Source organism: Siphateles boraxobius, unplaced genomic scaffold (assembly GCF_051911475.1).
Source record: "Siphateles boraxobius isolate OS27281-9 unplaced genomic scaffold, OSU_SipBor_1 25, whole genome shotgun sequence".
In the NCBI taxonomy this organism is placed as follows: Eukaryota; Metazoa; Chordata; class Actinopteri; order Cypriniformes; family Leuciscidae; genus Siphateles; species Siphateles boraxobius.
In genome coordinates this window covers 1,716,611-1,734,877 of record NW_027508866.1, presented here as the reverse complement: position 1 = coordinate 1,734,877, position 18,267 = coordinate 1,716,611, and the positions used below count along the sequence as shown (strand labels likewise).

At 38.0% G+C, this 18,267-nt stretch overlaps 1 protein-coding gene across 2 annotated transcripts; it reads left to right on the top strand.

The window, feature by feature from the left end:
* Nucleotides 1-746: 746 nt before the first annotated feature.
* Nucleotides 747-18,018, top strand: LOC143749629 (uncharacterized). Of its 2 annotated transcripts, XM_077242047.1 has the most exons (4): nt 747-902; nt 13,173-13,289; nt 15,514-15,685; nt 15,772-18,018. In XM_077242047.1, exon 4 carries the CDS (start codon nt 15,777-15,779, stop codon nt 17,010-17,012), a length of 1,236 nt encoding a protein of 411 aa, XP_077098162.1. In that variant the 5' UTR covers nt 747-902; nt 13,173-13,289; nt 15,514-15,685; nt 15,772-15,776; the 3' UTR covers nt 17,013-18,018. The 2 variants fall into 2 exon arrangements, with proteins under 2 accessions (XP_077098162.1, XP_077098161.1); XM_077242046.1 differs by lacking the exon at nt 15,514-15,685.
* Nucleotides 18,019-18,267: the final 249 nt, after the last annotated feature.

The window sequence follows — 18,267 nt, the reverse complement described above, 5'->3', positions numbered from 1 at the left end:
TTCATTTCGATGTTGATTCAACAGCAGTGATGTAGAATCAACATCATAGTGTAACGTTGATTTAGTGACATTACTGTTGAATTTTCATTGAAATCTCATTGTGCAAAATTGAAATAACATCACTTTGCAACGTTAATTCAATGAAATAGCGTTGACACATTGAGCAGTGAAATATAGCCTACTTGTTTTACATCTGTATCTAGTTAAAATAGCCTGATATGGTTTAATGTAATATTTTTACATTTTAATCCAAAAAAAGTAATGAAGGTTAACTTGTCATATTTTAAGCACATTTTGTGTACTAGTTGAATCCATCGTGATTCATGAAACAAGTTGATTCACTGTGTTTATCAGACTGTAGGGACATTAATTTAATTTTTATCGGAAGAAATCTATATCTGACATTAACTTATATTGCATTGAGCTGCTCGGACAGAACTGGAGTTCTGGACTTTTTGCGGTAAATCTTCATCTCTAAATAGCCCTCACATTTTTTATCAATAATACTTCTACCATCTAACTTTAAAATTAAGTCAAATTTTATATTAAACTACATCAGTAACACACAACAGTTGAAGGAGCCCAGAAGGTAAATACAAATGCAAACTCCTTAGCAGATATTTAAAGTTTATATTTAAATATTTATCCCAAATCAAACATATTTGGTGAGTGGAGATGATTTTTGGTATAATCTCAAAAAAAAGAACAGATTTTATCTTGGTTGTCTTGTATCTAATCTATGAAATATAGATTGTTTTCCGCCAGTAGAGGCGCTCGTGCAAGCGAAGCAATGACACACATCCGAGTGTATGAGAAGAAGAGAAGTGAGCGAGGGAAGGGAACATAAACATGAGAAGTGGAACACAGCCGTTCATTCTGCTCCAAATCTGCTGTTTCAGACGGTGAGTATATTCATGTTATCACTTATTAAGTGAAATCTAAATCCAAGCGACTAAACGAGTCAGTTGATTTAGTGAGTCACTCCGAAATTAATCGACTGGTGTTTTAGATTAGCCTGCTCTCGTGAAACGTAAACTCGTTGCTGACTGAATGGTTTTCACATCAATTATTATTATTATCATTTTTTTAAAAAAAGATTATAAGTTGTGTTTTCATTTTATGCCATGAGCAAATGCAACCTGGTAAACGGAGTAATGATATGCATCTAATGTCAACATAAGCATCAGCTAGAGGAGTTACCGGTTAAAGTTGGTAAAAAGAAAAAGAAAAAACTCAAATAATTGAAATGTCTCTTAACAGTTAACGAAACAAAAGCTGTGTATGAGCTGTGGAAAATAATAACTGATGTAGGAGGTTATACAGAAGAGTCTCTCCCTCACAGCCTCTTCTATACCTGTCATGGTGTCCCTGCTCTGAATAAGGTCTATTCACACAAACACAACGTTAGTTTTTGGGTTGTAGAAACCAAACGTTCCCCTAACGTTATTATAACATTTCCCTACCCTTAGTTCATCATGTTTATTCTTACATATTTGTAGCTAACGTTACATCTTTAATAATAAATAGAACCGTATGGATGGACTCATATATCAGTATTAAACAAACCATATCTTATTTTTATTTATTGTTTAAATAATGAAAAATAATCCAAGCATATCAACCATCATATGGAAGATTAAATTAAATTAAAATTGTCTATTAATATGTAAAATTGACTAAATTTCACAGGGCACCCAGATTTTACATTTCTTCAGCACCTAATAACTAGCTTATGGCTTTGTTTGTATAATATGACATTTATTCATAGACATTAAAAAATGAATAAACAATTATGTGAACAATTATTAATCTCTTCAATTAGGTGTTGCAAATCTCTTAATAATAATATTGAGCATGTTTATAAGCACACCAGTATGCGGATAACTCAGAAAAATCATCATATTGAAATAATCTGTTGTCCGGGTTTAAACCAATAATCCGAAATCAGGTTATTTCCTGGTTGTGACGTCACGGTCAAAACCTTATCATTTGCATCTCTGACTATTTCCGAGTAGGCTATTTCATTTGCAGTGTTCCCACACCTCGGTTAACTTCAAATTCAAGGACTTTCCAGACTTTCCAATATCCTCAAATTCAATGTGGATGTGGGCAAGGTAACATCGTGTTACCTTGTAAGATACATTGTTACAGTTTTCACGTGTCAAACACAACTATGCAAAAAAGCTTTTTGTTTTGCATTATTTTGATCTATTTGACAAAGATCTGATATTCTATTTGTCGTATTTCTGTTTTGCACAAAACTGAAGAATATTCGGTACATCCTATACTGTACTCTAAAATGATCTCTAACTTTTGAAATTTCATTGAAAAGAGCTTAGACCCATGTAACCAGCAGTAAGATTAAAATACTTTTAAGTTTTTCTTGCCTCATGGGTTTACATTATATTCAACATCACATTAAATAAAACATTTGTGATAATCTGTTGCCCAAATATTTTCTTTTTATTGAAAACAATATACAGTCATTGACTGAACATATTTGGCTTTGGTGTAAGCACTGAAAACCTATCACAACATAGTGCAGATCAAATACATTATAAATTATTCCAATATGGGACATTAACATAAGGCCATGAATGGATAAACAATATTAAACAATAAATAAAAAAACACAAGGTCAGCCTAAAATATGTAACAGAGCAAAAACGTTCCCTGAGCTATTCTGTGGTGGTTTTCCTTTTTAAGTTGATTGTCACTTTGTTGATTTTGTCTTCATTTGCTTTTCAATTCATTCAATTTCTTGTCGAGCGATTTTTCCACTTCCACCATTTCTGCTCTCTTTTCCTTTGCTCCCTTCCTTAAGCTGTTAGACTTGGCCATTAGAGTTAGTTTGCCTGTTTTCTGCCTCAAGAGCCAATTTGTCAGCAGAGGTCTCAAGTGCATCCATGTCATCTTTCAGTCTTTTTTCCTTCATTTTAAGTTCCTCAATTTCATCCAGCACATATTTTCTCTCAGACTGATCTCATGAAATGGCGTATGTATGACACGCCAATTCGTATTTCCATTTTTGGCGTGCTATCAACACGCATAATCGCTTTTCAGCGTGTTTATCAACGCCTTTGACTTAACGTTATATTACTGTATTATGTATATATAGATATATGACCTACCCCAACCCCGTCCCTAAACCTACCCGTCACTGGGGTTAATACCATTTATGAGTGTTCTCCTAACATCCTAGGAAAAAAAAGATCGCCCCACAGATGTAGATATAGATTTTGCTTCGTTTCGCTCGGACATTTAACGGCGTACACAGACGCTTAATCACTCGGACATTTAATGGCGTAGACATACACGCAAAAGATTTTGGCGTGGACATACACGTGGATAGCTCAAAATGCGTATAGATAACACGCCACTTGACTTGAAAGTGGCGTGTATGTTTACGCAAAGTCATGATGTCATGTTGTTTCTCTTATTGTTTTTTTCCGCATCATCTCTCTTTGTTCTCATATCCCCAAGATGTGTGATGTGTCTCTGTCGAGCACCTCCAACTGACATCAATAGCGGTCTGTCAATTGTGACATTCTTGGTGCCGCCCACAGCCCTGAGGTGGTCCGAAATGCACCTCTGTGCCACGTACGAATCTTCTGAAAGGTTATCATTCTCAATTTGACGGTTATAACACCCGTAATACCGCTTTTAAATCGCTAATTTGGAGGCGAAAGTAAAATGCACGGGTCCGCACAGGCATTCATAATGGTGAAGCGAGTGTTTGGTTTTTCCATAGGAATGAACTGAGAATGCCCGCTCTGTTCTGCCCATGGACACGTGCGAACGTACGCTTTTTGGTTTCGATCTCAAATTAGGACCAATTCGGGGGTGGATTGCTTGAAAGGTGAGTTTATTAGCCTATTGTTCTTAATGAAAATCCCAACAACAAAACCGTACAATGACAAATTTTCTTAAATAGGCGCTTTTACATTTCGCCTTGACACCAAATATTCCGTCATCATCTTGTCAGTCAGCTCTTTACTCTCGTAATAAATTAAATCTGACTCCTGTTGCTGATCTGTTCTGCGACTCCGTCAGCTTGTGATTTATTAGGCAGACACCGTTCAGTTTTACTAATGATTTTATAAACTAGGCTAATGATTTTATAAAAATCATGATTTTTATCTACTAAACTAATGATTTTATAAAAATTTAAAAAATAATCAAATCGACGGTGGGCAACTGATATCCGGTGTTGCTTCTGAACACCGGTAACACCGTCACCGACTATCGTAGAAAGCCTAGTGTGACTGTGTTTTCCAAGTACAGCCACCACAAAGTCAGATTTCAGCACCTCCTTGACTGTGTGAAATAATTTTGAAGCACATAAAATCATACAAATAAAAATCTTTCCATACAAATCTGTGACTGCATTAAATCAAACCTAACGCCTTGGAATCTCAAAGAGATCCATCTCTCACCTGTCCCTTCAATGGAATTGAAAGAGTAGTGAGACTCCATCATGTTCAAACACCACAGGATCTCAGCTTTTAATGTGAATTCCCTCTATGGGAACGCCTGTGATTATTGACTGTTTGGAGGACATGGCGATGTTGCTAGTCGTTGCAGGTGTACATGGTGGAGGAGTTGCTGTCACCAACCTTTCCACAAAGTTGACTAAAGTGGGCGCTGTGAGAAATAGTAAGACATATTACAAGAAATAACACTGACTTACAGTAATACAACTGTTATACGTCACCAAAATATAACACCGTTGGGGCACAAGGACTTAAATTACCTTAATTAAATACGACTATTTTTCACAGTCATCTTTTTACTTTAAGATCAGGGTAAAGCAAGGAAAACTACAATTTACTTCAAGGTGACATAATGAATGACACTCGTCTCATTCGTGGAAGTGGAAAAACAAGTTCTTTGTGATGCAATATTTATTGTATAAAGATTTATTATGCAAAAGAAAAGGTATGAGTCTGCTGTTTTTGTCAATTTTAATTTGAAATGTTTGCGATTTTAATAAAAACTACATTGTTCAATATGTTACCACTTGCTTGAGCAACTTAAAATATAATCTATATTATATAGAAGTAATGCATTGAATAATACATTGTTTATATTGTGTTAAACGTGAATACGTTTTTTAAAGAGTATGTGTACAATCGCACTGGTGCCAACTTTTTTTTAAATAAAAGTTGCTGATAACTTCTGAATTTTAAATACAAATAGTGAGTAAGTGTTTGTGGTACAGAGAGATATATCCAGCTGCAGACCCGCAGCACCACCAGTTCCAGAACCCCAGCGCCAGAACCGGAAGTGAGGGAGGGGCGGAATTATTATTATTGCATTGTAGTTATTTTTGCAAGAATGTAAGGACAAAATGGGCCTGAGAGTGAGTTCCTCATTTGATACATTGTAAGTTAAATTTATACAGGATTGTTCTGATAAAATGGGCCTAGGGGTGAATTGGTCATTTGTTGTATACATTTTTATTATTTCTTTTAAACAATGCCGAATTTTCTCTCTCTTTTTTAGATTTTTGACCTTATTGTTTTACATAAAGAAAAATGCATGCTGCACATGTTCTTGTGAAATAAAGTATATTTTATATAAAATACCCATACGTTTTTTTAAAATTAAACAATCAAAACCAGGCATTACAAATTCATATTAACAATACATACCTTCAAAATCAAAACAATTCAAAATTTTTGTAAACACAATAAATAAATAAATAAATAAATAGAACATAAAATATCACAGAGGTCTAATCAGTTATCAAATTGTATATCATTTTGAAAACCTCCAAGGCTTGTCTTATTTTTATATCTTTCAAAGCTTTCTTATACAGAGTTAACTCCTTCATAAAAACCAAAAACAAAGGTCTTACCTTCATAAATCTACACTTATGTATAAACTGCTTAGCTAAAATAATGAAACTGTTATACATTAAAATGCCCATAAGTTTCAAGCATTATTTTTCACCATCATGATCAGGAAGTAACTCTCATAATACAATGAAACGGATAACTATATACAATTATATTACACAAAATCAATGTTTTAAAATGTTTATTGTACTGTTCCTTAATGTATCATAACATACGTATAAAGTTTGACGTTTCGTGTGTAATAAAAGCATGCCGTTTCGTGTCTAAACAAATTACGCTCCAAAACGTTAGGTGGCGTTACTCGGTTTAGAACGTAAGCACCGCCCCTCACTTCCGGTCCTGGCGCTGGTGTTAGAACGTAAGCTCCGCCCCTCACTTCCGGTCCTGGCGCTGGTGTTAGAACGTAAGCTCCGCCCCTTACTTCCGGTTCTGGCGCTCGGGTTCTGAAACTGGTGGTGCTGCGGGTCTGCAGCTGGATACTATAGGGTACAGCCGCGGATGAGTTGTGCACTGCAAATGCAGCATAATGTGAAAGCGCTATAGCGCGTGCTGCTCCTGTACCATTAGCACGCAGTATGTGTGAAACGGGCGTAACATTTCACAGCGAGACATTTAAACAACAGCAAAAAACAGCTAGCAGCTAACATTCAATCAACATTTCTGTCAGATGCAGGCTATGGTAGGACTTACCTGCTTTCGATTTCCGAAGTGCCGTCTTGTGTGTAGATCCAGCCGCATGACTTGAGAGCGCCGCTTCTCCCATGCTTTCCACTTTGATTGATTTACAACAGGCTTTGCACCTGGCTAAGTGATGGCCCTTTGGATCTCTGGCATGCCATTCTTTATAATTTTCTTTGGTGAGCCAAATATCCTGAAATTTACATTTTCCAGGCATCACGTTTCAGCCTATTTTTGCAATGTCTGTGAGTGGGAAACGTTGAGGTACCAGCGCGCGTGAACGTCATGGCAACGTACAAAACAAAGTACCTTGCGCGGGAAACACTTAACGTAAATGGGCATAACTAACGTAAATCAAGCAGGCTAGTATGCAGCATAAGCCACGAATTGTTGGCGAAATAAAAAATGAATGGACAGATTTTTTTTTCCAGAAAACTTCTTGCACAAAATAAATTCAAGCACTTTTAAGGACCTGTATCAATGTATGTTCATTTTCAAGAACTTTCCAGGGCCTTATTTTTCAGATTCACAAACTTTCAAGGATTTCAAGGACCTGTGGGAACCCTGCATTTATGTCTGTTGTGATGTTAAATAAAAACTGAAGAGTATTGTAGAATGTCAGCAGGAAACTTAAAAACATAACATCAAGAGAAAGCTATTGTAAGAAAACGTTGTGAATTAAATCTGTTACCTCACATTAAACTATGTGTAATGGCTTCAGAAAACTTGGAATATAGTACACGAAAACATTATAGTGCTTTATAATGTTTTTGTGCCTTTTGTGTTGTATAACAATAACTTTCGTAGGCTACAATATGGGATCGGATTTGTATGGTCTCGTCTGGCGATACCCGATCCGGCAAATATTGGTAGTATCAAAGCAATACCGATGCTGAGTATCGGATCGGCGCACCTCTGGTTGCAACACAGGCACTTAAGCAAAAGCAACAACTCCAGAATTTACCTGAGCATAAGTTAGTGCAATCCTGTAAAACCAGGTGGAATTCTGTATGAAATGTTCGAGCGCTTATTGGAGCAGTGATGGGCCGTGTGTGCTGCCTTGTCAGACAGGAGTGTCACTAAGCTATCAGATGCACGCACCCTAGAATTGACAGAATATAGTTGGATTGTAATGAAGGTAGTCTTACCCGTGTTGCACTCGCTAAAATGTGCCACCACTGCGTTGTGTGGAGAATGTGACGTGTCCATCTCCATGGTGTACCCGGTGACCGTAACTTTACTGTCCAAGCATCTCAAAGAAATCCCAGGGGAGAACGCCAAAGTCAAGGGATTCAAAAGCACAGTGTCTGTCTCACTGGAAAGGAGACTCTGGCCTTCAGAAGTCAGCAACGGGCGAAAGGTTGCATACATCGCATCATTCCTAGACCCAAGGCACAAGCACCTGCGATTTGCAACAGATGATGTAAGAGGCACTGTGCAGGCCGAAGTCAGAGACCTCCTGTCCAGCATTGATAACGCTGGAGACACGGAAGGCGCAGAGGAATCGGGAGAAATGCCTACTGAACCACCGGCGGCTAAAAATCCACGAAATGACGCCCTCTCTGCTGCAGCGATTGCTGTCTTGTTTGGCGAGGATAACATTGAGCAGACAGCAACAGCGACAACCGAACTCTTGCAGTACTGCCAAGACATATCCCCACCAATGAACGCTGACCCCATAACATGGTGGAAGGCCAACGAGAAGAAATATCCCCGCCTGGCAAAGTTAGCAATCTCCTACTTGAGTGTGCCTGCGACATCTGTGCCATCCGAGCGGGTGTTCTCCGCTTTCAAATTACTGTAGAGCGGTGTATCCCCTTCCCCTCCTCCCTGACTCGAGGTTGCCAGATAGGCTGCAGGATCCAGCAGGAACGTAAGCTGCTACAAGAAGCTTTTTCTGATAATTATGTTTATGCTTCAAATGAGAGATGTTTTCCAAAGTAATTATATATCGCAAAAATGTACTAATGGCGATTAGCCAAATATAATCATAAAGATGTACGCTCGTATGTGACAGTACATTGTTAGAACAGTAGCTGTTAGTCTAACTTGTAACGGTATGTATCTGTCATTAACGTAAGTACAAGCACAAGCCTCTGTCATCACTGTGTGTAACCGATATCAAAGATACAGCTATTCATTTAGCTGACGCTATAATTGAAAGCGACCAGCTGTATTTTTTAACTCACCCTGCAGTACATGTCCATAACGCTAAAATATGTGATGTGAAAGATTACATGTCATTCTATTATTTTTGGCTGTAGAACTTGCATGATAAACAATAATGGGGGTGCTAATGTTGTTTTCCTCAGTGTCTCAGCATAATGACAGAGAAACGGGCTCTGATAATGCATTGCTAATGTTAGCAATGACGACTCGCCGTTTTTATTACCCAAACAATTCCTTACCTTTTCAATTCGATGACCCAGCTCCTCGATATGAGCTAACGTAACGTAACTTTGCACGAACATGCATTATAACTTTGTTCGACCGTCATGAATATTTGAAATGTCCATTTATATCAAGTACAAGTTAGCCAAACATAGATGAATCTTACCTGTCCAGAAATTCTTCTCCGTTTTCAGCCGTCTCCATCTTTCAAAGGCATCTCTATACAGATCCTTGTTTTATTTCGGACTTTGTCACTAAGTATTTCGGATTCATAACAAGTTCTTTTTTTTGGTTTCACAATGTTGGACATTTTTTTTATCTGATTCCGACACGTTTGTAGCTGCAGCTGTAGTAACTAGAGCAGAGCTGGCAACCCGGATACCGCAACACTACTGACTTCGTGATTGGTAGATAGGTGGAGGGTGGCGCATAAGACCAAACCACAACATGACAACATCAACATCAGTTGAGGGCTGCAACTTCACTCTTTAAATGACAATATCCTGGCCGGACTACTGTTGTCAGTGATTTAAGTATTTGAAATGAACATGATTTTTTAATGTCTAGTGACATATCAGGGCCATTTTATGATTAATTGAAATAAATTTCTTACATACAGCTCCTTTAATTCAATTCACATTTATTATAGCATTTTTCACAATACATATCGTTTCAAAGTAGCTTTACAGAAAATGCATGTGTCTAAATTACAATTTAGAGTGATCTGTTATCAGAGGTGACTGTGTAATGCATTTCAATTCATTTTCATTCAGTTTCATTGTTAAACAATTCATTAAGACAAATGAGCTAATTGAAGTAAAGAATACATGTTGTTAAATGATTAGGAAACAGAAAACTTTAGCATTGGTGCTTTTTACATACTCAAAATATGTGTAAAAAAGTCAACAAACTGACTGAAAAAATAAAAGTTTTTTTTTTTTTAGGTAATGTTAAATTGTTAAAACTGGTTTCATAAAATTGGTATCGAAAAAATTATCGATCAGGAACCGGTATCGAAGTCAAGGTATCAGTATCGAAAATTTTGTTACGATACCCAGCCCTATTCTGACTAGCACATACTTTAAGTTCACTTATCCATTTGTGTCATTTTGTGCAGATATAAGTTCTAATATAATGTTTATGTTGGTTTTATCTTGGTAAATCTTGGTCGACTGAAGTCCTAAAATTTGAAAAAAAACAACAAAAAAAAACGTTAGATTAATAGCTGCGCAGTACTTGGTAGCCTTGTCCGCCTAAATGAATTATAAATAAACATAAAAACTAGTAGGCTATTTGCAGTATATTAAGTCGTTTTTGACCTAACGTTAATTATTTTGCACTGAAATGACACACTCTGTCGGCTCTGTGAGCGTTGCATCACGTGCACCTGCGCAATATCATAGCCTATGATTTCTGAAAATTGTACTGTCAACTAGTGATATCAGCACAACAACTGTTGAGGAATATGCAACATAATTTAGACAATTGTTTTTGTCATATGTTATAATAACTGACAGACACTATCATTTCCGCCGTTGAAGATGTCCTCGCACAGAGAGAGGCTGAAGCTCAGCTTCACGGCTGAGACACCAATACACTATTAACTTAAAGCTTTTACTCTTAAACATACAAGACACGTCCACTTTAATAAAAAATAATATTTATTAAACAAACCAGATCAAGACGAGAGCAGAAACTAAATAAAGTGCATAACTGAAAAATAAAGCATAGGCTCAAAACAAATACAAACGGTGGGCACAGCGCAATTGCGCATTAGGCTCCAAAAATAAATAAATAAATAAAGTGCCCAAATCCAATAAATAATACTAGAAATAAATGGTCACAATAATAAAAGTGAACCATAAAATGTTTCCAGCGTGGTCTGGAGGATGTTACCGTCGTTGCGTGCGGTATTTCAATGTTTTATGCCAATTCTGATCATTCATATAGCCTACTCAAAACAGACAGGGCAACCTAACGCAGACAAGTTAGCTTAGCGTTTTTAGGTGATATGCCATGTTTGATGTCGAGCTGTGATATGAAAACTGTTGTTTGTAAACTTTCTATTTTTTACAATATGCTGCCACACTCCCGATGTCTTTGACATGGTAGATTACTCTGACAGTAAATTAAACGCTAAATTCAGCAAACCACCATGGATGATGCAGACCAATGCCTTAGTTCTTTCTTCAATCTGTCTCCAGTGGGAGACACACTTTGTTCTGAAAACACCCCTTTTAGCAATTAGTGATGGAATGAATGTAATGAAATTAACGCGGCAAAAAATCGACCAATCAGAATTTTAGTCGAGCCAGAATGTATCGACCAATAAATCGACTGGGAGATTACAGCCCTAATATATATATACAAAACCCCAAATCAGAAAAAGTTGGGACATTTTGTAAAATGTATCTGTTATTTGTTCAATCTTTTTAACCTTTTTTTAACTGACAAAAGTACAAAGAAAGGTTTTCCAATGTTTTTACTGACCAACATAATTGTATTTTGTAAATATGAAAATTTTTTGATTTTGATGGCTGCAACACACCCCATTCACACCACAAAGCGAAGAAATGTTGAGCGCACAAGTCCTAGTGTGTATCTCTCCAGGCACACGATAGTGAGTCGTTTAGAAACAGCAAACTGCAAATCCACAGCCTTTTATCTTCTAGATCAAGCATTGTAACATGAATATATTACATGGAGAGAGTTTTACCGTGCATCTGTAACCGGGCGAGGTTACAATGCGCTGTTTGAATGCTGAACGGAGAATGATTGGCAGCTGCAAATGAGTTTCCGTAAACTTTAATTTAACTATGTAAATATTCATCTGTCCCTCACATTAAGCTATGGAATGGCGTCAGATGACTTTGAATATTGCTGGAAACCTTAATTAGTGCTTGTCTATTTCTTTTGGTCCGTGACTCCCCCTTGTGCCGTAGGCCTATAAAAGCGGCTGTCTGAAACAGTCACGGTTAGATCAAATAATGACGGTTAATTAATTATCGTGACAGGCCTAGTTTTACCTGTGTATCGTTAATGACCTTTAATTGTGTCAGTATTTAGGCTAAGTTCTTCCTTTTCCTCTATTTGTTGTCCAGTCACTCTTACGTTTAGTGTGTGTTGTGATGGCGCAGTGGATAAGACACATGCCTTTGGTGTGAGAGACCCGGGTTTGAATCCACGGTCAGACACCAATGTGTCCCTGAGCAAGACACTTAACCTCTAGTTGCTCCAGAGGCGTGCGACCTCTGAAATGTAGCAATTGTAAGTCGCTTTGGATAAAAGCGTCAGATAAATGTAATGTAATGTGTGTTGCTTTACCTGTTTTCCTGTTATTTAGATTCTTATGATTAAAACTTTGGGTTGGAATCTCTACTTCATCTTCATCTGTTTGCCTGCAACCACCCGTCACAATTTAATTGTCAGGCAGTAGATTTTTTTTTTTAAGAAAAGTTGTCCAGACAAAGTGAACGGTAATTCAGTGGATTGACACCCTTATTCATACACGGTTTGTCACTCCTGAAACAGTGTAGTGTGTTATCAGCATGAAAAACTTGTAATAGTGATTAGTAATAGTATGAATAGTAATTGTAATAGTGAATGGGATAGGCCTATAGATAACTTGCAAAGTGTGCTTCCTTTATTATCACTGAACCTGTCAATCCCTTCAGTTCAGTTTTGCACTCTTTCGAAAACTCCTGATATAATCAAAGAAGCACAATAAGTCTCTTATTTATTGAGTCTTCACTGTTTGTTATAATGAAAGTGTTCATTAACAAGCGTTCAGACCTCAGTGAGCTCGCACTGAAAGAAAACTATTGCAATTTGGGTGGAGGGGATCCTGACTAAAATAAAGGCCTCTTATTGGCCACTGCATTCATGTGCTCAACAGACTTCTCTACGATTGGCTAGAATGTTCAACGCTCCAGCTATTTATGTTGCAAATGTTGTTTTACACTCTGTTCAGAGCACAAACAAGAATACGCACAGGACCGTTGAATCCAGGTAAAATCAACGGGTATCTAATTAAGTTCCCCCCCATTACTCAGTTCTAATACCCCTGTCAGATGCCCCTGGACATCGGTTATGCTCATCTTTGGTAGCTCCTTTGAAGGCATCACGAGTAAAATAGCTTTATATTTAATAGCACTACAAAGGATCGGAAGCAGTAACGATGCAACCTGTTCAACAGAACACGGAAGTTTGTTTTGCATAACCCCCATTCCCATCTTCTTACAGGTGAAGAAGACAGCAGAAGGAATTACTCCAGGAGAAACAACTGACATATTATTTTAAAGATGGAGTTTGAGGAAGAACCCTGCAAAATGAGAGATGAAGATTCAGAGGAACAAACAGGTTGGTGCTCCCTTTTGAATTGGAACACTGTGTCTTGGATTGACGCTATGGGGAAAGTCATCAGTGTATCTGGTGTCTGAAGCATGTGTGAACACTCTCCAACTTCATTGGCTGACAAAAGTCATTAGCGGAAGTATAAGAGGGTGCCTGTAATACACGTCATCAACTCTTTTGTCTTCCACTTGTAAGACGAACACTCGGGTGGAGTGCATCCTACTCACGAGGAAGCTGGATATCCTCATCATGATGCATTTGTGTTAAGGAGCTTTGTTCTTCTTTGATTCCTCCCGAGGGATGGTAATCTAGCGTTTGCATGAGCACGTTTGGCGCTCAAGGAAGTTGGAGGCACTCATAGCAATGCACTGATGATAGCAGACTCTGGTCTCGCTTGACTCTCGATAGTGAGATAATTTAATGTTTGAATGGAGCATGTTCAGCTCTCAAGTTGAATGCATTCTTTGTGATGCCGTTGCTGTGAGAACCTTTACCCAGGGTCATTGGGGTTCCTAATCTCATTGATTAATGTGGAATGTCTAATTCTAAGGGATTAGATGCAGAGAGTGTTGAGGTGGATGTTATTAATAAATCTTGGTTGGTAAAGGGGTTGGTAAAAACCCAAAACCCAAGATCTGACTCGAGACCCGAGCGGGTTCGGGTCAAAAACTTCAATGAGTGCCTCGGACACAGGTCGGGTTCGGGATTTGTGGTCTCGTGTCTCAGCTAATTTAAAATACATGAGCTTTTTCCGAATGGACCTGAGAAGACCCGAATTCTTTGAAACTATGTCGGGCATTTAACAAAATTTTATTATTTAAACAATTCTATTACAACTTTATTTTCTCACTTTTTCCAAGCTCTCTCTGAATCATGGTTGCTTCCACATTTAGACTGTTGCTCCACATTTTTGCCTACCATTTCAACAAGCACCGTCAGTATGGATTAAAAAAAAACTTTAATCATCTAATAGTCAGGTAAATAACATTATGCCAAAAGCTATTGGACGTAATGAGGTTACAGTGATGAGTGATTGACATTTCAGCACTTAAGCGTCTACTTGCACGTTTGTGTTTAGTGCATGTTTGAGAAACACGTGTAGAAAAGGAACAAATGTTTGTAACATCGCACACAGAAATAAATATTATAGCCATGAGATCCATCAGAAAAAGCTGCTCGTTTCATTACGCTGCATGTTCTTGCAGGGCTTTTTGTTTTTGTGTGCAGAAGCCCTTTCGTTGGAGATGAGGTAAATAGTGTTGCAGACAACACTAACGAATACATGATTTATTAGGCTACCGATTTAATTTCTATCGAGCTATTACATTTATTTTTCCAATTCACTGGTCACAATTGAAAGCCAAACTCGAAAATAACTTTTGTCTATCAGGAAGGCAATTATATAAAGTGATAATGAATAAGTAGCCTAAATAAATAAAAATAAAATAATGGAGCAGCGGCCAAATCACTCAGCAGGACACCAGGATTTTTTTAGTTTTTGCACGTCTGGTTCGGGTAAGAAGAGATTCAGGTCGGGTACAGATTTTAGGAACCGAGAAAACCTCTACCCTGAAGTATGTTTTCCCCAGGGCTGAATTAAATTATCCCCTGTGTTAGTGTTTAAAGTAAAATTGTACGCTCCCCAATGGATAGTCCTATTGCTTCGGAGGTCCCCCATTAGGGTTGATGTAGGGTGAATGGATTATGTAGAGGAAGTGGTTATGGCCAAGGTTGCAGTCAAACATTTTCTCCCGGTGGCAATCATTCTCTTAGATCTGTGTCAAGTGGAAAGAGTCTCTCACAACTAAGCCATTTTATTCCTTAGAGCTAGAATAGAATAACCCACAAGGGAGAGAGGGATGTTTTTTAGGCCAGAACGTCGCTTGCTATGAAGACATAGAAGCTGGAATATTTTCTATATTTATGGGAGATAATGAGTTAAGGGATGTCACCACTAGAGGTGCTATGTACCTCTTTTTATGAATGCGCCCTATGTTAATGCTTGGACTCCGGCTAAAGTAATCTGTTGAGTAGATGTATGCTATACCCACTATACTTGTGCATATTCTCACCTAGTGAGGCAGGCATTCTGGGAGCAGGATGTCCTTCAGACATAAAAAAAGTTGATTACGTGTATTATGGGCACCCTCTTATACTTCTGGGTGCTTTGCTAATGATGTCATGGACTGTTGCCAGACAATTAAATTGGAGTTGTTCACATGTGTTTCAGAGACCGGTCAAGCTGATGACTTTCCCCAGAGCGTCAATCCAAGTTGCAGTGTCTCGTTCCCCTTCTCAGGGAAACATGGTTAGAGTCATAATCTGAGACGGTTTCCTTAGTTCTCTTTAATGACAGCTGAGGAACATTAGATGAAACCTGACAATACATTTTTTTTCTAAATGTAAGTTGCCCAGCTACATATCTTTTTTTCACATTTGTCCTCCTTTATGTTGAATTATGAATGTATGATGTTATTATGATTTTTAGACTCGATGGAAGTGACTGGAGTCAAACACCATCGGATTCAAAAACCTCGTCATTTAAAGAATGAAAATGGAAATGCAGTCGTTTCAAAGACTGAAGAGAATGTCACACAAAAACAAGCTGGAAAATCGGGAAATCCAGTCGTTTCAAAGACTGAAGAGAATCTCACACAAAAACAAGCAGGGAAATCTGGAAATCAAGTCGTTTCAAAGACTGAAGAGAATCTCACACAAACACAAGCTGGAAAATCTGGAAATCCAGTCCTTTCAAAGGCTGAAGAGAATCTCACACAAAAACAAGCTGGGAAATCTGGAAATCCAGTCCTTTCAAAGGCTGAAGAGAATCTCACACAAAAACAAGCTGGGAAATCTGGAAATCCAGTCCTTTCAAAGGCTGAAGAGAATCTCACACAAAAACAAGCTGGGAAATCTGGAAATCCAGTCCTTTCAAAGACTGAAGAGAATCTCACACAAACACAAGCTGGAAAATCTGGAAATCCAGTCCTTTCAAAGACTGAAGAGAATCTCACACAAAAACAAGCTGGGAAATCTGGACTCAAAGGATTTTTCACCTGCTCAGAGTGTGTAAAATGTTACATGCATAAATCAGACCTTAAGCGACACATGAGAATTCACACGGGAGAGAATCTGTTCACATGCACTGAGTGTGGAAAGAGTTTCATACATAAAAGACACCTAAATGAGCACACAAGAGTTCACACTGGAGAAAGACCGTTCACATGCACACAGTGTGGAAAGAGTTTCAAGCGGAAAAGTGTTCTCAACAGTCATCTGCGCTCTCACACGGGAGTGAAGTCATTCAGCTGTGATCAGTGCGATAAAACCTTTGTTTTGGCATCTAGCTTAAAAGCACACCTTAAAGTTCATGTAGATGTGAAGCCACACATTTGTTCATTCTGTGGGAAGAGTTTTTTAGAACTGCACTCTTTAAAACAGCATGAGCGTGTACATACTGGTGAAAGACCTCATATGTGCTTTGAATGTGGGAAGACCTACACTACATCCAGTGCTTTAAAATCACACCAGAGAATTCATACTGGAGAGAAACCATATCAGTGCTCACACTGTGAAAAGAGTTTCTCTTACTCAAAATCCTTGAAAGATCATGAGAGAGTTCATACTGGAGAGAAGCCGCACCAGTGCTCTTCATGTGGGAAGAGTTTCAACCAAATATCTCATTTACAGACTCATAAGAAAAAGCATTGCCCGAAGTTGGCTCAATGAGCAAATGTCCATGTTCAGATCCATCACTCACAAATAATACACTCACAAGTAAATCATTTAACATTTAGATTAAATGTGCACTATATAACCTTTTTTGTTCAAATTTAAATAACGAGTCAATATACATCAATCCTTCTTTCAAAATGTGTTTGACTTACCCTAATTCACTATGGTAAGCCCGTTGTTAGTGTTTAGACCAAGCGGGATACTTTTCGTGTGAAATTGCGTACTTGCGTCACTCGCCATAAGTGTCCCATCATATCCATAAACACAGAAAAGTTGCTCCGGCTACTTTGACCCGTGTGGGAGTGGCAGAGGTTAGTTGTCACAACAAGCCGGAAAGGTTGACATGGAGAAGCTAAATCTCAAACCTCTGGGGAATCAACCATTTCAAACATACGCTGAACAGAGGAGAGTCTGCTGACAAAAAGAGAACGCAAGAGCTTGTAATAAAACAAGAATCTAAATAGCTTTTTGGAGATGGCGAGAACTGGGGGATTTAAAGGGGACCTATTATGCCCCTTTTCACAAGATGTAAATTAAGTCTCTGATGTCCCCAGAGTGTGTATGTGCAGTTTTAGCTCAAAATACCCAACAGATAATTTTTTACATTTGTCACTTTTTGGGGCTCAGAAAAACGCACCGTTTTAGTGTGTATCCCTTTAAATGCAAATGAGCAGCTGCCGGCACAGAGGGCGGAGCCTCACGAGCTCGCGCTCCGTGTCAGGACAATCTCATCTCATGGAATTATAATAATATCAAAACATAAACTCTCAGTTGCCGTGTTCATTTCGACCCGGAGTCGGACAATAATGCCCACAGAGCCAGAGAATATATGCTGTATGGAGATAGAACAGGTATAGTCTAGTTTAATTACGGTTATAACTTATTTTTCCATCTTGCTTTTATCAACTATTAGTAAAAGCCTGTTGTAGCGAACCGCATCCGAATGTTGGCCAAATATATACTTATGAGTTAAATAAAGTTTATTGTACATCACACAAAAGATGAAGCGTCAATTTTACTCCAGAAAATCAATGTAAGAGCTGAATAAACACTGTATAAGAAGTCTGCATTACATTTTATATCCATAAACTCTCTCCCTCTCCCTTTCATTATCATGTACAAAAAACACTTGTTACAACTAACAGTAAACAAATATATACACACCTTTTCAGGGGGTGCTTAATAAACTGGTAAACTGTATATCCGTAAATCAACTCCCATGAGCTGAAATAAAGTGCTCGCTTTCACT

Bases quoted from the DNA above. Each gene is read 5' to 3' on its own strand.
- LOC143749629 (XM_077242046.1), top strand. From the start codon at position 13,232: ATGGAGTTTGAGGAAGAACCCTGCAAAATGAGAGATGAAGATTCAGAG. The intron at 13,290-15,771 runs GTTGGTGCTCCC...TATGATTTTTAG, and splicing joins AGATTCAGAGGAACAAACAG to ACTCGATGGAAGTGACTGGA.